General features: G+C 33.1%; 1 protein-coding gene and 1 long non-coding RNA gene across 21 annotated transcripts in view; one reads left to right on the forward strand and one right to left on the reverse strand.

Moving 5' to 3' along the window:
* Positions 1-23,856, forward strand: part of LOC148303202 (CUGBP Elav-like family member 1-A) — a 243,821-nt gene that overhangs the window by 215,636 nt on the left and 4,329 nt on the right. For 10 of the 20 annotated variants that reach the window (XM_088270303.1, XM_088270304.1, XM_088270305.1 and 7 more), the window contains 3 exons: positions 16,511-16,689; positions 21,628-21,943; positions 22,904-23,050. In XM_088270303.1, the coding sequence (XP_088126429.1) occupies positions 16,511-16,689; positions 21,628-21,943; positions 22,904-23,050 (642 nt within the window). Of the gene's footprint in view, positions 1-16,510; positions 16,690-21,627; positions 21,944-22,890; positions 23,051-23,856 lie in introns of all 20 variants that reach the window. The other 10 variants (XM_088270301.1, XM_088270288.1, XM_088270293.1 and 7 more) reach the window with 1 other exon arrangement.
* On the reverse strand, positions 1,272-16,552 carry LOC148303203 (uncharacterized). Its single transcript, XR_015838506.1, has 3 exons — positions 16,476-16,552; positions 11,744-11,848; positions 1,272-1,318 (listed from the first exon to the last, which is right to left on the reverse strand). It is a non-coding gene; the product is annotated as an uncharacterized LOC148303203 (long non-coding RNA).

Below are 23,856 nucleotides of genomic sequence, written 5' to 3' on the forward strand. Positions count from 1 at the left end.
TGTTCATGGAAAAAATTGTTTTTAAAATTAATTTTTATATAATACGTATTTTGAACGAAAATACCTATTTATGTATGTACAATTTATATGAGAGTAAATGTATAATAAAACACAAATACATGTTCAAATATTTATATGTATATTATACAGTAATCTCAAAGCGAATCATTTTATAAAACAAATCTAATATCAAATCGTTATACATTCATATAAAAATAAAACATAATTTTGTTTATGATGAATGATAGAATATATAAAAGTATACGTTTAGAATTGTCACAATATTCACTTTTATTAACGTACACTATCTTTTATTTAGGATTTCTAAATGATTTGCTAAAATACTGCATCGCTTCATTCGAATACCCTCGCGTTGTTCGCAGTATATGATCGCGTTCTCATTGTTTAGGCCTTTGATGTAGTAATGGATAAATATCACGATAATCACAAGACTATTGGTAGCATTCTTATTGAAATATGTAGAGAAATAAGGGATATATGAAGGTTTACCATAAACTTTAGATATTTTTATAAAACGAAAAACGTGCGTTCGCATACTTCATCAAATTTCCGTCATCAAACGTTTTATGACGTCATATGATTTATTGTCTATGGATTACACTACCATTTGTGTTATACGAATATGAGGGGAGGGGGGAGTGTGAGGTTGGACCATAGACATCAACAAATAGAGCCGCCAATAATTTAGCAATGTTACCAATATTAAAATAGCTTTATCGTTTCTGTGACGTCATTCATTACCAACTTACGAAAACAACGTATTTACGAAGGCGAATTTTCCAAAAGAAAATGATGAATGAAAATATTGATTTTATCGGCTGTTATAAACACAAAACGAGTCAAATACAATCCTTTAGAGGTTGAGTATGTTGAATTAGATATTCCTCCCGTCTGACAAAGATCCATTGGAAGCCACGGACATTAGCTGCTATAGACGAACGGCGAACTGAGCGAGTAGAGTATCCCTGTATTTCCGAGAATCGTGTTAGCAGTAGCAGTAGTAGAGTGGATACAGGAAAGGCGAGTAATTAGCGCCCACCGCGCCCCGCTCACGCGGAGGTGTTGAAAGAAGAAGCAGCACTATCGTCCACTGCTATTCCTGTAGTGGAGCGACTCAAGACATGATTGGAATAACAAATAACGCGCTGCCATTGTGAAACTGAAAGCTGTCCGAGAAGTAGATGAGCCGAGCTGCCTGCCATCTCCCACCTATCCTGTTCGGGCTGCATTCTGTACATCTATTGTCATTCTAAGCGTGTGTTGTAAGGTCCAAAAGTTTCTGGCCTGGAGTTGTTCGCTGAGAACAATGAATAAATACAATTAATGTAAAAAAATGCAAATAAAAAATATTTTTACTTTGATCATTGTAGGAAACGTAGTAATGAAAGCAACTATCATTCGAACTCTGTTATTCTAGGCTGATTAGCAAATCCAAGTATTTTTTCTATATGTAATGCATATGCAGAGCTACACATACTATTCAACTATTTAATTGAAATTCATTTATATTTATTCTGCCCAAAGTGTTTCTTTAAAACAGAATTTAAACATTTGAAAATAAACCGTTATAAAGAAAGTTATTAATTAGTTACTTCCAGCTTTAATTCTTTTTATTTTTTAATGTTTTTGTCGTTGAATAGGTTCTTTAAAAAAAAACATTGTTTCTTTGCTACCAGCCCAATTTATTATTTCAAAAACAAATATTTATCACTATAAACCAGATCAAAACTCTAAGGTGGGGTATTCGGTTTTTAAAAATGTCCCTAATTAAATTACCGTTGACACGGACAGCCATTCAGTAAACGGGTGCGTTGTCGAGCAAATTTTGAAGTCTTTTTTTAAATTTCATCACTAATTTCTTAAAATACAAATTTAATTTGCTTAAGTATTGTATTTTTTAGTTACTTTGTTTTTATATATTTTATTAAACAAGTTTTTTTATATAACTTTTGGAACTACGTATCCACCACCTCGAACACTAAGAATGTGTATAGATGCATCAGCCTATAATATTTCACTCACTTGTCCTGTAATAAATCCTACATACTTGCTTAGAATTTTAATTATTTTACATATCTGCGATACCTCCAATAAACAATTAAATTCGAAAATGGATTAACCATTTACAGACATATGAAATACAAAGTTAAGAATTTCTCAAAAATTAACTTATTTTTCTTATTGAAACTACGGCGGAGAATAACGCCATTATAATTTAAAACACATTCAACAATACCTAGTATAAATATACCTAGTATTAATGCATGTATAGATTAGCAGAAAAACGACCATTAAATGCCCTTGCAGCTCACTCATAACCTACACTATAATCTTGTACAGGGTTACCATAGATTCTCTGTCCACAAGATATATCTTCTTTATTGGGCCTTAAATCTTCATTTCCATTGATTTTTTATACTTTCTAGTGTTTATTCCAATCAAAATCAAAATCGTGAAGCAACGTCGCTCGTCGTAATGTTTTTTTTACATTTCATGACGTACCTACAAAATATTTTTTAAAGTTCGTGTCTTAAATTTTTTTCTCTAATGTGCGAGCTTTAAGTAATAAAAAGGGCAACATTTATTTATTTATTTTTCGAAACATATTTACATACACAAGTCATATATATTCCCTATGAGTAATTTCTATTTCTCATTTTGGGCATTGTCATAGTAATAGGAGTACATCCGTAATATAAAGAAATGTTTTGATGTCTCGAAAGTCTTCGTAATCTGCCGACGGAGGCCATGTATGACTTGATGTTTGGATGTGAAGGAAGCGAGGAGTGTATGAGTGGGGAGTGTGTAGGACAGAAGAGTGTGGCGTTCCATCCTCTCTGTCTACCACTGCGGGTAAACGGCGTGATGGTAGTAGTAGCAGTACTAGTCTTAATACTTTATCTTGTTTTTTGTTATATGGTAACCCTATATTAGGTATGTTATATTGTGTACATTCACGATACATTCATAATACTGTTTTAACTTGATGCCTTGCTCATAGCTGTGGAATAGTACAAATCATCATAAGAGTTTATTTATGCTAATATGATTTTTTACTAGTTCTTTACTTTTTATACACGTTTAACCCACTTTGCGCGGGTAGGTACCCTTGAAATCATGAACGATGCTTATCTTCTGATCCACAAATATTGGATTCCAGGTCGTTCCTCGACTGACCTAGATATTCGCGTAAGAATTTGCATATGAAAGCCCGTATATTCCCAGCATTTGATTCCAGCACTCCGGATGAAGCTCCGAGAGTGTTGTGTGTACTCCATAACGTCAAGCGTCAGGCACTCCGCGCTCCGCCCGTATTATCTAACCGTGGATCTAACACACATCCACCTACCGTTCATGAATGGAAGGTATTTGCACTTCTTTGGAAACGCACGCCGAGTTGACAGCATATTCCTAACAAATAGCGTTATGTAAGACTCAACCCAGTGCCTTCTATATCAGAAACTAGTTGTGATCATAAGTTACAGATATAGTAATAGCTTTTATTGCTAAACCCATTTATCTAGTTTTCCATATTTTGCACCGATAAATCAAGTTTTTTTATGGAGCTTAGTACGTAGTTAAATCAGAATAATACTGTAAAGAGGATGCATTTTGTGTTACAATGAAAAGATAGCTCTGTATTTAAGTATTTAAATTTTAGCCATTTTAACGTTAGATATTTGTGTTTTTAAAAATATTTGTGTTTTTATTATTCACACAAATATTTCAATTTCATACAATTTCTGTAAGCCTAAACGGCTCATTATTAGAAATAGGTATCAAATTGTGGTAGAGTGGGTTCGAAACGAGAAACTCTGACTTAAGAGTCCACGACACTAACCCGACAATTCTGATTCGATTGATTTCAAAGTCAATAAAACCCTGTGTTATTTAAAGTATCTTATTATAGTTATTACTGCGATTTGATTTGGATCTAAATTATAAATCTAAATCACCAGCCTTAAGTTCATTTTGTTAAATTGTTATTGTAATATTAAATTTTGTAGGAAATTGCTAGCATATTGTTTATCTTCCAGGACCACCACAACATTGTAAATATTATCTAGGAAGCACTGACTAGTGTGTAACCATCGTCAACCTATGGTTTAATCGGTAAACCTACCTGCATTTCATTTACATAATGCGTTTAGATTGGAATACGTGGGTGCATGTATGAGTGTAAAAATATATATGTATCTCATAAACGTTTTATAATGTTATAGCTGCAAGGTCTGCAATGATCGGTGTCCGAAATACCTACACTACACCTTACTGCGCACTAATGTAAACTGCATTGATAATTTATATGAGTCGAATGCATTTACATCACGTCCGAGCATATCGCTAAGGCATGTCGAGCCGAGTCTTTGTGACACATTCAAAGTATTCTGGTACCAGTGCAGTGGTGTAGCGGGGCCGGAGCAGAACCCTGGCTCTTGTCTTCCAGTCGGAACGTGCCTCGGTTTTCATTTGAACTTAGTCTTCAGGGGAGTTGAAATAGACGCCATCTTCGAAATAATACCGAAATATAAAATTGTAAAAATCTGCTTCATTTGACCGAAAATATATATAATAATTGAAAACTAGCTCACTAACCCTCACGCCGCTTCTCTACGGTGGTAGGTAGAGAAAATATAACGCCACACCAATCTGTTTTTGAAAAAAAAAATCTTCGCCTCTTTCATATTTATGCATCTCCTCGTTTATACCGATTATTCCGATTCTTGACCTGACCACTTTCAAAATATATTTAAGCTCAAATTTCAGTGTCAATTTATTTTTATATTATTTCGAGAAATAAAAATACTTTGTGTTCTGATCCACTCACATTTTTATTAACCAACTAGTTTCGGCAACAACCTGTTGCTGTCTTCAGGGTTACAAGTAACAAATGTAATAAATGTAACCCTGAAGAGGGCAACAGGTTGTTGCCGAAACTAGTTGGTTAATAAAAATGTGAGTGGATCAGAACACAAAGTATTTTTATTTCTCGAAATAATATATCAATATGATCCACAAAGTTAATGCTTTCAATATTCAAAACATCGATTTATTTTATTTCAACCTTGTTAAAATTTAAAAAAAATGGTAGCAAAATTTTAAATATCTGTCTCCATATTTACTGTTTTTTTTAATGAAAGGACTTTATGATATTTGAAAGAAATTTCGGTTTTCAAATTTCGTTTATGAAAACTTCATAACTGAATATTTGAGGAGTTTTCACATCGATTTTAATATGACAGACGTTATCCCGGGGCTTTCCAAATTATCACTACACCACTGTCTATTTAGTACTCACTTCAACAAATATGTGGTATGCATAATAAGAAACCTACCCAATGAAAAAATAATACTTTTTTGTTTTTTTTTTCTTTCAATGCTCGATAGTGGGACAGTAAATCCCGGCACGCTTAAGTCACACACTTACAAACAAGCGATGAGTCGCCCTTGAGTGAAAATGTATTAGTAATGACAATATGAGAATAATTGTTAAATCGATTCTAACAATGGTTTTTTCACTGCTTTTCTGTAACGCAACTGTGTACATGAAATATTTATCAGTTATTCTGAATATTTTGATATTAAATTCTATTATGATTATTAAAATATTCTAAACCAAGTGAAAATAATCGATATGATGAACGAAAATGTATTTGAATTTCGGGAACTGTATATTTTTATTTATTTAATAGCAATTCCAACACCAAAAATAACATAACGCATTTTAGTATTATATTTGAGTGAGATATTAGAAAGCACATGAACGTTTTATTATATTTATGCCAAAAATACATGGTACATAGAGTCACTGACATTAGTGAAAAATCAAAATAACGTTCAATATTCTCCCATATAGATACATTATTAACGATCTTTAAACCATTATCAGGCAGTCATTTATAACTAATTTCATAAAGCAATCTTTCGAGTTATATGATAATGATTATAGTATATCATTATCATACAGGTTATTCATATCTTATTTATGATTTTATTATGATATCGCGTTATTTATTGATGCTTTTTTTTACAATTTAAAAAAAGATATATTAATTTGTACATACTTATACTTATTTGTATTTCATAGGTAGAAATATGGTTCTCATTAACTTATTCGTATTGCAAAGGTAGATGTAGGAATCTTATTAACTTATTTGTATGACATAGGTAGATATACGGGTTTTATTAACTTTTTTGTATTACATATTATATGTAGATATATGACTCTCATTAACTTATTCGTATTACATAGGTCGATGTAAGATTCCTATTAACTTATTCATATTACATAGGTAGATATGTGATTCCCGTTAAGTTATTCGCATTGCACTGATAGATGTAAGATTCTCGTTAACTTATTCGTATTGCAAAGGGAAATATATGATTCTCATTATCTTATTCGTATTGCATAGGTAGATGTATGATTCTCATTAACTTATTCGTATTACATAAGTAGATACGAGTATATGATTCCCATTAACTTATTCATATTTTATAGGTAGAAGTATGATTCTCATTAACTAATTCATATTGCATAGATAGATGTATGATTTTCATTAACTTATTCGTATTACATAAGTAGATACGAGTATATGATTCCCATTAACTTATTCATATTTTATAGGTAGAAGTATGATTCTCATTAACTAATTCATATTGCATACATAGATGTATGATTTTCATTCACTTATTCGTATTACATAGGTAGATATATGATTCTCATTTTCAAGAATATAGTTATTTATCAGAAAAACTCGGGTCCTACTGAATTCGCTTTCCTGTGTATAAAAAGAAAATATATTACATGCTCATCGTTTTCACTGTCCGCTTTGCATACATTTGTTACGTAAGTGCGGTGGCATATGTATAGGTAGGTAGGTAGGTACTTACAATTTATGGAAATATTCCTGTACCTACGTGGGTACGTAATGTTCATATCAGCGATACATGTTCGTTTGCTCGTTGCATATTATTATCACCTCGACGCATCCGAGAGTAATAAATACAATGTTTTAAACATCGTGCGTTATAAAGGACAACTCGCGTTGAACTCAAAGTAGGTAGGCAATTTCAGAAAACGAATTATTTTTATTCAATCTAAACTTTAAGCAAATAACTGTTATAACCTTTATATTTACCATCATATGAATTTCCATTTTTAGGTATAATATTGGATTTTTTATGCCCTTGTACATATGAATATGAGCATTCGGAAAATAAATTATTTCAACATCGTAGGATTTTTTTAAGGAATAACCCGCAAAGCTTCTTACTTTTAGAAGCTTGTCTGCAGGTAGGATAGTAAGGATAGGGAAGGTAAATGTGAAAATCACATCGCAAACACCGAGACCAATTGAAAATAGATATTTCTTGAATTTATTTACCAATTGGCGGGAATCGAGCACGCGACGCCAGTTTCGCAGTCGAGCGTCTACCCAACTACGCTATGGCGCCTGTCGTTCTCAGTATCCGTTGATCGAACATTGCTTTATATTTATTAAAAATACAACATTTTCCCGGTCACCTAAGATATTCATATGTACACGGGTATTAAAAAAATCGATATATCGTACCTACAATCGAAATTAAAATGAGGAAAAATATCATATTAATGTTATATAACGGTTAGGATAACGTTTTACTATTAGAATAATGTTATTATTTAACGTTCAGTATAACAAACAATACTTGTCATTACATATTTTACTTTAAAATAAGTTGGTGCCATGATATTGAGGTTCAAAGTTGAAAAATAAACGTTAAAATAAACAACGTTTGTCATATAGTTTTCTATACACTGATTAAGGTTTGCTTGATGGCCGTCATCATCATCTTCTAAAGGCAGCGCCTTGTAGTGTCAGCCACTTGTCTCTGTCAGTCGCCATCCTCTTGAGCTGCGAATAGGAGGAGACGTCCATGAGCCGCTTCAAATCCTGGAAGTATGAAGTTCTTGGGCGGCCTCTTGTTCGTTTTCCCAAGATTCTTCCTTCGAAGATGTTGCTAAGAAAGGTGCTATGTCTAATTGAGTGCCCTATTAGCTTGGCCTTCCTCTTCAAAATATGATTTATAAGCTCTCTTCTTTCTTTTAAGAAACAAAAATCAATAGTAAAACACTCCTTGTGCTAATTTGGCTTGCCTTTTACGTTACAGTACATGCCGTAACCAAAATATATTCTAGAAGACCTCATTTGTGTGTATTTAAATAGAGATTATGACATGGTACTACAATTCAACGCTGAAGAAATCCACTGAAAATATACGTATATGTATGTATACGTATATGGGGGGAGTAATCGTATATTTTTCAGGAATCTTCTTACAGCGCGCGGCACAGTGGTTTGGATAAAGCTTCGCCGTAACGCGTTCAATTCCATCTGTGAAATCTTGATTCCCCATACATTTACGTATAATATCTACCGAAAAATGTTTACATAGATATTAAATATTTCATACCAACTATTTTAAACGATTTATAGTTTTGATGTTACAGGAAGAGATAGGAACATTTTTCAAATAATGTCAGTTTAAAGTCATTTTGTAAAACCAATCCATTTTTAAATAATGTTTTACTTAGTAAATACCACTATTTCTTAAAATCTACTGTGACACGTGTTTCGATGCATTTCGCATCATTTTCGTGTTTCCGTATTAGAAAATGATGCGGAATGCATCGAAACACGTGTCACGGTAGATTTTAAGAAATAGTGGTATTTACTAAGTAAAATTCTAATTATAAAGTCATTTTATTCACAACATTTTGATTGTGTCTAAATCAGTTATTTTGTCGTTCACAAAATAAGTGGTCAAATTGTAAGCGTAAAAAAAGTTTTAAATCGTGTTTTCAGACGTCTCTCAGTATATAAAATAATTCGATAAGGATTATACATACATTTAAAAGGGTCTCTGCTAGATAAAAAGCTTTCTTAGATCAACCATAGATACTGCTACAAACTCGCTCATGAAGCAATATTTGTCATTCGTGGGTAGAATGGTAAATGTTACACGTGTATAAAGTAATCACTTTAACCAGCCTATGACACGTTGTAAGCCCTGTAAATATTCAACCTTCAATATTCTTCCTTATCTTTGCTGAGATGTTAAAATAAAAAGCCATTTAAATAATTTTTCCATTGTCTAGTATAAATGGTTGGTGCGCAAATTTCTGTACCGACATATGTATGTGATATAATTACAGAGTTTAATTGGAATTTTGCTCAGTCTCAGTCAAATCTATTTTCAAGTAGACGTTTATTCCGTGATAAGAAAACACACGTAAATTAATTGCTTTTAAAACCGGATGTCTTAATATAAACACATTACATTAATTTGGTAAAGTTTGTCGCGGTGAATTTACCGGAGGAAATCAAAACCGAATTAAGAGCAAATTACTTAAATTGTATTTCTCTTTAGGTGGGTATATCATTAAAATATGGTTTTGGTAGTATGTTTATTGGAATGTTCAGTATAATTTAATTGAAAATGTTTTGTTGCATTGTTTAATTTTGTCAATTTAAAACATTGTGGTAAAAATAATATATTATTGCTTGCACCTTCCTATTTTTTTACGGCCACAGTTATATCACACTGAATTATTATTTGAGGGTTTGTATATTCCGTGATATTTTTTCTCTCCAATATTGCTGCAGTCGTTTTTAGCAATATATGTATTTATTATATATTTGATGCCAATATTGCTTTAGGTAAGGTTACGTTTTATCAAAATATGATTGTTATTTTTTTCGTTGCGTCAAAGCAATTTCTTTTCCTCTACACTCATACTTATTCACACGAGAAATCTATTCTATTTAATATATTTATCCATAAATTTATTACTCAAATCTATTAAATTTTAATTGGAATTGACAGAGAGTTTTGAGTCAATTACAAGTTTTAGAATTAAAATTAATACGGATTACAATTTCAGGTTGAAAATATTTGTTTTATTTTGTAAAATTATAACCATAACTAATGTACTATAGTGCTTATATTTTACCATGCGTTATTTCACATTCTACCTATTACCGATATTATTGCCATTCTTAATATTTAAGTAACCTCATTTAAAGTCGCTTAAACCTAAGTATTGTTACTGATAATATGTATAACTTGTAACTGCTGTTAACGTATGAGACAATGTTGTGTATTACTTGCCATTATGGTACATGTGACTTCTGAAGTAAATCAACACAAAGGAATCGATAACGTACAAGAACATAGTAAATGGCTTAACCTATTTTCTTTCTCAAGCGCGAATATTGTAACCATATATGAATATGTAATTATTTGACACCAAATGCTTAAAAACTTTTGGATTATTGACGTATTTAAAGGCACCCGTAATATTATTAGGACGTATTGAACATATTTAAAATATAGTATATTAATTAGATAATAAGTATAATATAATACGTTGTTATATTACTGAAGACCTTCACATAATTACATAAACTATTAAATTCAGTATACAGCCATCGTTAGACTGTTTGCGGATCTTTGATTCTCAACATGCATTTCAGTTAGTATAACCATATGCGTTATGTTTTATTATGACATATCATATCATTGTTTTATGTTATGTTATTACTACCCACCGTTATTAATAATGGTATACAATGTACTTTCTAATACTTATGTATATCTAATTGAATTGATTTTATTACAATATTGTGTCCATAAGTAAATGATTCATATTATCATATATACTTTTAGTGAATAGTGGTTCTATTCACTAAAAGTTGCTAATGATTATGTATATATATATATATATATATATATACATAGTTTTAAAAAATCTATCTCTATTATATTACTCATCCTCGATCTATCATCATAACTTTTTTATTCTCAATTTTTACCATAGGTATCGCGTGTTTGACATTTTCATATGGTAAAACGATCTATTTTCATGTCATTTTAGTCAGAAATAGAGAAAAAAAATATTTACTAACCAACTATCCAACTAATGTTTCTTGAACGAAAGAAGGTAGAGAAAATGTTTAAGAAATATTGAATTATTCCCATTTTCGGTGGAAATTTAGTTTCGTGTAATGAAACTTGACTGTTTAAATGATTTTTTTCGTGGATCAGATAACGGTGTTTATTAGATGAATGATAGTTTAATAGAACAAAATAAGAACTTTTTAGAAAAAAAAAATCCATTTCTAAATTAAAATCATATCAAATCATACATAAAACCTTTACCATATCTTACATGTAATTATTATTATAATACAATGCTTAAACTCATTCAATTGAAATTCAATTTGTCAGAAAAAAATAAAACCATGGTTTTCAACCCCTGCCTTGTTATGACATAGAATTTTGTCTAGCCTTACACCAGTTTGATGATGTCGGTTACAACGAAACCCGGTCACTGGTTAAATACAATTAATGTGAAAAAAAAACTAAATAGTTGTTATTTTATTCTATAAAATGCAGTTCACCCAAGAAACGCCAGTACAAAACTTAAATCTAATGATAGTTTTAACTCGATGAGGGTAGGATACAGGGGGTGAGGATTAGCCTTAACTTTTTTTTATAGAATTTTTCTAACAAGATCAAATATTAACGGGATTTCTGAATACGACTAAACGTGTCTTTAAAATGTGGTATTACCCCTGGGTATAACCTGTTATACAACTAATAGTATCTTTGTAATTCTGTTCATGTAAAATTATATGATTAGTATGTTTTACATTAATAAAAAGGGAAGTTTACTTACGGTTTCCGGTAAGTTCTTCCGGTCCGGTGTGGCGGGGGTAGAAGGTGGGGTAAGTCGGCTACCGGAATCATGGCTTGTACAGGATGCTACCGGTCACATTAAATTCTGGTGGAAGCACCACGAGGACATAATCATGAATATTACAGCATGCATGTAAACCATATTGATGCAATCTACTATGCCGCGTAATCCGCGGTTACAAATTTACCCTATTTACGTACTTTCATATTTACTCAAAATTACATATTTATTTAAATGATAAATCTCATTTAAATAAATATGTAATTTTGAGTAAATATGAAAGTACGTAAATAGGTTGTTTTTTATAATATGAGGCATAAGGCCCTAAAATACATGACAAATACACTGGTTTCACGTACCTAAATACATATTTTTCCACTTCCATGGTGTAATGGTAAGCGTGTTTAGCGACCGTGCTGGAGGTCCCGAGTCCCATTCCCAGAAGGGGGGGGGGTTAAAATAAATATTAGCGATTTTACACTCTAATATTTATTTAATACTACCCAAGATTGGTCTCTGAAGTGCAGGAGTGATCACCTTGCCTTCATGTGAGTAACGATCAAGATAACACTGCGTCAATACGATGCAGTGCCTTATGCACCATTGGGTGCAGATAAGGGTTAAAAGAAGAAGAATAATTTTGGTTTGGGCTAGATGTCTTATTTTACGTAATATTTATAACTAAATTTGTGTATGAAGATATTTGTGCGAGTTTCCATAAGTCACAAAACCATCTTGGAGTATTCTTTCTGCCTAGGCAGATAGAATAGAAAGCCACAAAATCTGTCTTTGTAAACAAACTTCGCCTCTTCAACATTCATCCATACTCGCCAATTATTTTCTTTCATATTTATTTTATGACGACTTTAATCAGTTGCATTTGTATATTTCAATGTATCTATAGATATAGAAAACAAATTTATGTTATATTTTAACTTTTATCATTAATAAATGATTTTTCTCTCATATCGCTCACTCATTTCAACAACGTCATATTTCAAAAAACTTGATTGTTCAGGAGATCGTTTTTAAAGTTTAAAAATATAATGAAATGTATTAAAAATAAATATCAAGCCACTTATTAAACTTTTTACTGTACAACAGATCTATTTAGGTAAAACCTGAATGTTTTTTCTCCATTTGAAAAATATTTAGGATATTAAAAAAAAATACCATTTCTTCAAAATGCAAAAACAAAACTTTCTGCCCTGTAGCGGGTAAATATTGAGTTGAAAATATGCCGCTTTTGCTGGGATACAGTACATTTTCTGGGCATTCCGAAAACACTGAAAATTGACGATTTTTTATATATGACGTTCTTGAAAGGAGTGAGCGATATGTTCCCTCATATTCTGAGAATTCTAAGACATGGCAATGAACACGGGCCATTGGTTGATATTTTTAGTAGTACATCAATAAATATCTTTAATTCAAAGTTTATGGATAACTTTTTGGATCTCTTGAAATGAATTTTATAGTGATTATTAGCTTCCCTAATTAGTACCAATTTTTTTCAGCAAGTTTTGCATTTTTTTATTACTTGTACTTATCTTTTTTATTATTTTTTTTTAATTATATAACATTTATTATTTTCTATGTCATATTCTTATATTTTTTCTGAAAGGCAGTAATGCCGTAAATAAATAAATGTGTACATACGTGTACATAATATTACAGTATCTACTCAATGAATTAGGGCCACGCAGAATTTCGCGCAATTTCTCAATTCAAACAGGAATAACTCAGAGAAAACCTTGAATAAAACAACATTGAATTTTATTTACACATGAACACTTTATTACGCTTAAATTATGCATATATTTTCATATAAATATAGTTAGTATTTAGTATTTCCACCTTTGGCAGAAATAACTGCCTCAATTCTTTTTGGCATACTTAAAATGCACTGTTTTATCATGTTTTTTATTTCTTCGTCTTCTGACCAAATTTTTTTAATATTTTTTTTTTGACAGTCTACTGTCGGATTTGGAAATGAGTATACCTTATTTTTTAACATGCTCCATACGTTTTCTATAGGATTAAGGTCCGGAGAATTTCCAGGCCAGGGGAGCAAAGGCAGATTTTTGTTAGACAAAAATTTTATTATTGATTTAGCCCGGTGGCAAGGTGCCCCATCCTGCATGAAGGTGTATGGACCTTCTGTTGGGTCGAGTGTATGGTAGAAGGGCAATAAAATTCGTTCGAGGACCTGCTTATAGGAATTTTGGTTCATTATTCCTTCCACGAAAAACAACGGCCCAGGTAAATTGTTAATAATACATGACCATATCATTGTTGCAGGGGGGTGTTTGATAACTTTTACCACACAGGCCTCATCGTAACGTTCCATTGGTGTTCTCCTGACGAATCGACGGCTCTCTGTCACGGCTTCTAACCGGTACTCATCACTAAAGATGACCTGAAAAATAATGAAAATTTAAGTTTAATTCAAATATATAAGTTTATTTACTAAAATGATATGTTGAAAATTCAATTTAAATAAATACCTTTTTCCAATCATCTACCGAGTTATTTCGATGTAGCCTGGCCCATTTTAATCGATCCGCTTTCATTCGTGGTGTCAATTTTGGTACTTTTACAGGGCGCCTGCATTTCAGATTTACTTCGTAAAGACGTCGCCTCAGTGTTGATACCGATATATTTATACCCTCTTCTTCCAATTTTATTTTTAATGTTTTTGCTGATGCACTACGGTTTTCTAAGGCACTTTGAACGATTTTTCGATCAGTCCTCGGTGTTGTTTTTCTAATCCTACGACAGTTCTTTCGCCGATTGCTGGTGGCGGGTGACTGATTTTTTATTGATTTTGAAATTTAGTCCACTGTTTGACGAGAAACGTTTTCTTTTTTTGAAATTTCTCTAATAGATAGTATTCTTAATTTCAGTAGCACTATAACACTAGACTTTTTTTCCTCGGAAATATCTTTACTTTTTCCCATTTTGTCCTTTTCAAAAAAAACACTTGTGTTTACAAAAAAAAATTATACTTTATGAACTAAAATTAAAAATTAAGTTTTTTTCACAAGACACGATAACTATATAACTTCTCTGAACAAAACAACAACCAGAACTCAAGAAACTTCACTAATAAATAAGATAGGACTATTTTTTGAACTTTCAACTATCTGTCTACCTGTGCTAATTAGGGACCTTTCTCAGAAAAAGGGTTTGAAATTTTATAAAGGCTTAAATAATCCAGGTATATTTTACATATTATTGAAGGTAATATACATGATATTAGATGTCAATAGAAAACTTAAAGTATTTATGTAAAATAAATATAATAATCCAAAAGATTTCAGAGTATTCAAAAAAATAATGGGTGGCCCTAATTCATTGAGTAGATACTGTACGTACGTATATGACTGGTCCCACATACCCCTCTCCAAACTTCCGCTCTCTGTGTTAGTTATTGGGGACAGCCTTATATTTATAAGGCATTATTATAAGTACGGTTTTATTTTGCTGACTTTCGTGGCACGTTAAAATGCCACTGGACGTTAACTGTTAACCCATAAACTATTCTGATAAGACATTTATGGAATGTAAGGTACATAGATAAAATAGCTCGGCTTAAATTCTTTAACCTTTGGTCCACTTTGTTGTTCTGCTGGAATGTACTTATTATATCCTCGTATTGTACAGGTCTTTCACCGAAAATTTAACGTTTTAAAAATCAAATTGGACGTTTTACAAAACAAATTTAACGTTTTATTGTATTTGATAAAAAGTTTGAATTTTTAAAAATTTATACATATTTTTTCATTCAAACCCTCATCTGCACCCGATGGTGCATAGGGCACTTTATCATATAAACGCATTGTTATCATTATCTCAACGTATATGAGGAAGAATATGAATGTCTGGGTATTTACAGGACTTACGACCTGTCATAGGCTGGGGTAATAAAAAAATAAAATGATGTTTTCAAGTGTCTTGTAGTATGTAAAAAAATCAGGAAAAATCTTATATACATTTCATAAAGGTCTCTGCCAATTAAAAAAACTTACTAAACTCAACCATAGATGGTGTATAAAAAGTAAATGTGCAGAAAAAAGTCAATTATAACATCCGAAATTTTTACTGTCTCCATGCGGCCCTTGTCTGTCTCCGTAGTGTAATGGTTAGCGTGTTAAGCTACCATACTTGAGATCCCGGTCTCGATTCCTAGGGGGGGTAAAAATAAATACTAGTGATTTAACACTCTAATATTTATTAATATTACCCTAGACTGGTCCCTGAAGCGCAGGAGTGATCACCTTGCCTTCACGTAAGTAAAGATCAAGATAACATTGCATCAATACGATGTAGTGGCTTATGCCCCATTGGGTGCGGATAAGGGTTAGAAGTGTGCGGCCCTTAGGATAATTTTAGGTCATCAATGCGGCCCGGGGTGCAACTTGGGTTGGCCAGGCCCAGTGTAGTATATAATACTTGTATATTATTTTGAGAAATAAAAAGACTTTGTGTTTTGATCCACTCACATTTTTATTAACCAACTAGTTTCGGCAACAACCTGTTGCCTTAATGTTAATTTAAACCCTGAAGAGGGCAACAGGTTGTTGCCGAAACTAGTTGGTTAATAAATATGTGAGTGGTTCAAAACACAAAGTCTTTTTATTTATCAAAATAATATATCAATATGATCCACAGAGTAAATGCTTTCAATATTCAAAACAAAATTTAATACTTGTGTTTTAATTGTACAATTTGTCTCCTTTCCAGAGAGGAAACTGTTCGTCGGTATGCTGAACAAGAAGCTGGGCGAGAACGAGGTCCGCACGCTATTTTCTGGGCACGGCTCCATAGAGGAGTGCACGGTGCTGCGGGACACGGCCGGCCAAAGCAAGGGGTGCGCCTTCGTTACCTTCACGTCCAAGCAGGCGGCGTTCGCTGCCATCAAGGTAGGCCGCAGTCAACGACGTCACTAAAATTATTACATATTTATTCATTTAGCTTCAACTTTGAGGAATAAAATTATGATTTATTTATTTATTTTAACTTCATGTACATACGAAAAGAATTATTGCTAAATATCTTCCAACTAACTAAAACCAGACTAGTGATATTGGTCAAAACGTTTGATACCATATATAAGCTGTTTGCAATCAGAGGGTAGATAGTACTTGAACATTAAAAAAAAAAACATTTATTGATGATAATAAGGAGGCAAAGGAAAAAGGGAGTTTGGGGAAGGAGGCAGAGGGAAAAACTAAGGGAGGAGGTTTGATGGACAGTTATTCGATGGACAGTGATTCTAATGAAAGATAGTAATGTCTCAGCCGTTTCTTAAAAGTAATTAGAGGAGGTGCATTTTGGCAAGTCTGGCCGCTTGGACATAGAGGGAATTACTGAAGAATGATGTGTTATGGCGAGGAATGGAAGGTTGGTTTAAGTGAAGCCATTTTAGTTCCGTGCGAGAAGGTGAAACATTTAAATAGTTTTAATAACAAAACACTTTTTATTATACATTGTGTGTGTATGTATTTCCCATACGTATGTATGTTTATATATGTATATATATTTATATATATATATATGTATATATATATATATATATATATATATATATATATATATATATATATATATATATATATATATATATATATATATATATATATATTCTTCTTCTTCTAACCCGCACCCGATGGAATATAGGGCACTGCATCATATAAACGCAGTTTTATCTTGATCGTTAACACACGAAAGAAAGGTGATCAGCCATTGAAATATATTATATAATAGTATAACATAAAATAATATTTTTCAATTATATAATATGAATTTCGTCTCGTACATTTGTGAGATAAAGTGTGCACAATTTTATTATTTAGATACGGTAATTTTCTATTAAATTCAAAATTTATTGGTGCTGAATTTGGGGTATTGTGAAGAGTTACTTGTACTTTTCAATTTAGTAACTTATACGAAACACGACACCAGCGTGTATGAATAAGTGTGTACATTACACGTGAGTAACAAATCTTAGATAAATACACATTTATGTACAAACGACTGTAATATGCAACACACTTATTGTTTAACTGATTCTTGTGAATTAAACCACTGTTCAGGGAAATGACAATAATGACGCATGCACTTTTGTTTGCTTGTAAAACAATATTATGGTTCAGAATTTAGTACCCGGCAACGCGTTGCTGTGACTCAGTCGTGTTAAATGGAAGAACAAAAGACAGAACACATTTCTGATGTGTTTCATTTTACAACGCTTGTGAGTATACAAAAATAGCAACTGTCAAGAAATATGCTGTCTACCATGGGCAATTTCTAGTATTTCGTGTTTTCATGTTATGTTCTATAGATGACGCTGCCATCGGGGTAAAAAATGCTTTTTCACAATAAGAATAATTTTACCTCTCAGGTTTTAAAAAATATTTGTCGCAGGTGTATATAAAAATATGCGCGTATTTAAGTGCAACGTTGTGTCAACATTTCAAGGCAATCGGTTTATAACTTGAGAAGATTTAAGATTTTGATCAACCTGGTGTTTACATTTTTTATTTAGATTTAATTGTTCTAACTAACTAACTAACTAACCATCACGCCGCTTCCCCGCAGGGGTAGGCAGAGAGAATAGAGTGCCACACCACTCTGTCCTTGCGAACATTCTTCGCCTCTTCCACGTTCATGCATCTCCTCATACATACCCGCCGATTGTTACTCCTAACCTGACCACTTTCAAGTATTTGGCATACCTGATCGTGCCATGTTTTTCTCGGTCTTCCTCTGCTTCTTTTCCCACTAACATTCGCCTCATAAATTTGTTTTGCCGTTCTTTCCTCACTCATTCGTTCTACATATCCAAACCATCTCAACACACCTTTTTTAAATTTTATCAATAATGCTTATCTCAGCTTTGCATTCCTTCCTTATTTTACTATTCGCACATCTATCATACATCGTTTTGTCGCACATTCTTCTGAGAGATCGCATTTCGACTGCATTCAGTCTACTTTCATCCTTCTTTTGCCAACTCCATGTTTCACTTCCATACATTAGAGTTGGAACCAGGACTCCGTTGTGCACTGCCTGTAAAGTCTTCAGGTTTTTACATACTCGCATATAGAAGTTTCATCATCACACTTATTAAAATTGAATACGTTTAAATTTTTTTCAGTTGCCCATTTCAATTCGCAAAAGTTTACAAAGATATTTTTTAAATATTGCATCACGTGTGTGTATCATCAGCAGCACAAATTTGTATATTTTATCAGTAGACAAAAAAATGCTACTGTGTACAGGAATAAGTATTGTACCTTGGAAATGCAAATTGCAGCGCAAGTGCCTATGTAAAACATTACACAATTCAAAAACAGCATTTTGTTATTGAATAATAAAACTTTTTCAGCTGATAAATCAAAGTTTAATAGTAATAGGTACCTATATCGCTCACTCCTTTCAAGAACGTCATAAATCAAAATACTTTATTTTTTAGGAGAACGTTTTTAAAGTTTAAAAATATAATACAATGTATTAAAAATAAATATCAAGCCACTTATTGAACTTTTTACTGTGCAACAGATCTTTTTTGGTAAAACCTGAAGATTTTTTCTCCATTTGAAAAATATTTAGTAAATTTAAAAAAATTATAAAAAATACCTTTTCTTCAAAATGCATAAACAACACTTTCTGCCCTGTAGCGGGTAAATATTAAGTTAAAAATATGCCCCTTTTGTTGGGATATAGTACCTTTTTTGGGCATTCCGAAAACATGCACAACTTAAAATTGACGATTTTTGATTTATGGCGTTCTTGAAAGGAGTGAGTGATATGTTATACCTTAGACAATTTCGCCATAAACATATCGCCTAATCAATACGTTGCGCGTACTTTGATTTCCACCCACAGACTAACTATTTTATATAAAGACCGCCAACTACCTCGATTTTTTATGGCTGGAAGTGATATTCGCCAGCGGCCGGAAGTGACGTAAACGGCTAGAAGTACTAAGCTCCCGGCTGGGCGTGACTTCGCCGCGGCTGAATGTCAAATCCACCCGCCGAAATATTTATCATTCATTTTTCAGGTTAAATGGTATTTATATTGAAATTTGTTGTATAACATATTTTCAAAATTATAATATTAATATTACAAAGAAGATATTTCACTATCTAAATTTATTTATTTCAGTGTAAACAAAAATAGAAAGGTCACGGCTAAAACGCGACATTTATAAAAAGAGTTCAGGCGATTAATAATGGTTACTCAACTCAGCCTTACAATGGTAAATGGTAATGGTAATGGTGGTTTTGAAATTATTATCTCAAACTATGTATAAATATAAGGCTTTTCAACAAAAACAAAAACGATAGAATTTTCAAATTACTATATTTTATTTAAAATTCTAGAAAATACAATATTTTAAAAGGGCGGAAGGAGTGCCCACCACTTTCTGAAGTTATGTTTCTTAACGGGGGTGCCAGCGCCCCTTTGTGGGCGTTTTGGAAGTCTGGCTAGGCGTTTTTAAATTTTTTGCATTTGGGGGGTGCTGCAGAAGTTCAAGGGAGCGTTGTGTTAAGTAAAAAAAACTACACTTTCATACGCAAAATTTAACTTTAACTTTGGCATAATACTCAATATTATGAAGTTCTTCATAGACGGATTTCTATTTTTCTATCGAAAATTGTCTATAACCATAGTCTGTCCATATTTATTTGAAATATTTGAACAACTTGTTGGTATCTCGTATTTTTCGTTCCCGTTTTGGTGTTTTTGTTAGTGTATTAGTGTGTCTCGTCATTTTCTGGTCGTTTTTTGAACAATCTGACGTTTACGAGTCGACCCCCCCTGTTTCCACCTACATGTGTTAGGCTTATCACTCGTTTGCCTTATGTACATACATATATGTATGATACGAGTATCTATCTACAGGCACTCAATCAACACATATGTACAATATGTATATTATAATAGGCATGTATCATATTCCACTGCTGTGTGCGAAGCGTTGTAACGCATACAATCAATAATAATATATACCTATGCATACATAGATAAATAATATATTTAATATTTACATAATAATATGTGTATTCGTTGACGGTATTATAAGTTAAACAACAGAACTGGTGGCTGTTTACAATTTTCTTTTCTCTTCTTGATGGTATCGAACGCCTAAACTCCGATATAATGTAGGTAAAGTAGATAAGACCTCTTCCGAGATATATAATAAACATGGCTGCCAAATAAAATGGTATAGGCCGCGTCAATACGGATAATAATGTCAATACATGTTGGAAATGTGGGTTTTCTAAAACTGTTTATTTAACATTTTACCGCGTCTCCCGTTTCGCGAAGCGAACAAATCAATGTAAGCTGATTCCGACACATTCCATTTCACAGTTCAATGAATGCCGAGTAATGTGATGTCTTCAAAATACACCTTTGAAGTTGTCGATTCTCGAAAATCTGCCGGTTTACTGCATGACATTTTGATCATTTTACAAATAACCATATTTCCTCACATTCCTCGTATTTATCTGTAAAGATATGATGAGAAAATAAAGCCAATTTAATAAGTAGCACCAGTTTCACGACTTTAATATCAGATGTGGAGGTCCTCACCAAAACGTTACATTCCCATTATAAATGATTTTAAGTAATCAGGAATTCTAGCTTTTGAAATTGTTACGTTTTGGTGCGATTTAATGATTTCATATTGGTTTAACACAGGATTGGTCAAGTTTTGTCGCAACTTTAATTAAGATTTCGATAGAATATAGTAAACAGAACAGATTTGCATTTAAAGGATTTTTGTGCAATATTGGAAATGTAACTCCGGGAGAGGAAGGTTAAAGTAATGTGCCGTTCGTTTCCAGGCGCTCCACCACAGCCAGACGATGGAGGGGTGCTCGGCGCCGCTGGTGGTGAAGTTCGCCGACACGCAGAAGGAGAAGGACCAGAAGCGGCTGCAGCAGATGCACGCCAACCTGTGGAACCTGGCGGGCGTGGGCGGCGGCGGGCTGCTCGTGCCCGCGGCCGCCGGCACGCCGCCCGCGCAGCACGCGCCGCACGCGCAGCACTTCCTGCCCGCGCCGCCCGCGCACGCCGAGGCGGCCATCTCGCCCACCAGCGCCTCGCTGCAGCTTCTGCAGCAGCTGCAGGCCGTCGGCCTCCAGCAACACCTGCTGCAAGGTATTGCGCTTTCCATATCCAATTGGACACGTTCCAGACAGGTTTCATTTGCCACATTGACTGCCAATGTCAGCCACCGGTAGCCGACACAAGGCATTTCAATTGCGTCCCGTCGGTCAACGGAGGCTGACACTTCGTACCTTATATTGTCATATAAAGTCAATATAAGGTACAAAGTGTCAGCTTCCAGTGGCCAATGAGACGCAATATTTATGACTTGTTTCGGCCACTTGTTTGTGCCTTATATTGTTATATTAGAGTCCAAAAGTCATCTTAAATGATTGTGAACATCTGCCTCCATCCAACCGAAGAGATGTCCTGTGGAACCATAGAATTTCTTTCTTATAATGTTTTTGTTATTTAGTTATTTTTCACTCTAATATTATTTAATATCACCTCAAGCCCAGGACTGATCATCCTGCCTTCTTATAATGATAATCTTGTCCATCGAAATAATACTGCATTGATGCGATGCAGTACTTTATGCGCCATTGGGTAAAGAATGAGATATTGAAGACATTTTGACAAAATACAAAGGATAGGACTTGACCACATTCAAAATAAATCTGTATTTAGAAAGTATCTCAACTTGATATGAAACATGTATCATTTTTCCCTTTTTGACGAAAGAAGATGGAAGTCTGAGCAATTTAGCAAGCCCTGGAATGCTCAGACTTCCATCTTCTTTCATAAAAAAATATATGAAAAAGGGAAGAATGATACATGTTTCACATCAACTTGAAATACCTTTAAAATTAGCATCTTATCCGTAGGGCGAATAATCCAGTGTCCAATACAATAAATAATATTAATATTTTTAACCTGTACTTTTTTCTCAAGCATTTATTATGTTTACAACTACACAAACTTTATGATTATATTCAGTTCCCCGCGTATGTTTTCTCTCAGCATGTTTTAGGATAATTCAATTTATGTATGCGGTTACTGGTATGTTCACAGGATTAAGTGGGCAATCTGCGGATGCAGCAAGTTTACTGGCACCGATGTCCATGCAGAACTTGGTGACTCTGGCAGCGATAGCTCAACCTCAAATCACTGCCGCCTCTCAAGCGCCTTCTCAACTCACCCCACCCGCGACCTCATTATGTAATTATCTTTTATTTTATCTTAACCAAATTACAAGGCAATAATATTCAAAAGGGTTATTATAGCGTTTCACTAGACAGTTTTCTCAAAACCATACCTTTTCTTCCCATATCAGAAGGGTTCTTAGTTCGCAATTAATGTACACAGCGCCATTTACAAAAATTGCTAGAAATAGCCTCCACCGACATCCAGATGTTGACAAATGCTATGCTCTTCATTATGTAAGTCTTTTATAGAATGCCTCATTCATCAATATGTAGTTCAAATCGCTGCTCTGATATTCCTCACTAATAGGTCAATTCTCATAACTGGTGTAACAACTGATTTTCAATACAACAAAATACTTTCAAACGCATCCATGACCTGTCCATATAGTTAGCTGATAAGGCTTCTTACGTGGAAGGTAAATTATTATGATAATGACTCTTCAAATATCCTTAAAAGAAAAATCTGAAATTAAAATCCGGGTGAATGAGGTAACTGTTGAAGTCCTCTGAAGATCACTTATTTTAGAATAAATTAATATATTTCGCTCATGCTGACACGAGATGTATGGCATAAGGGAGATGTATTTAAACTTGTACCCATTGTAAAACTAATATTCACTATATTATTGTGAATTCTACATGTCATGATTGACTGTTAACACTATGTAGAATGAGAAGAAAATATACTACTAAAATATATACTGACAGTTGGTTTTTTTAGGAGACTGCCTAGTGATTCAAATTAAATAACAAACAACTGAGTTGATAGGTTATGCAACCATTTAAATATAAATATTTATTATGTAATAGATCAAAATA

Source organism: Brachycentrus maculatus, unplaced genomic scaffold, assembly GCF_059751285.1.
Source record: "Brachycentrus maculatus isolate JH-2025_06_01 unplaced genomic scaffold, ASM5975128v1 h1tg000378l, whole genome shotgun sequence".
Classification (NCBI taxonomy): Eukaryota; Metazoa; Arthropoda; class Insecta; order Trichoptera; family Brachycentridae; genus Brachycentrus; species Brachycentrus maculatus.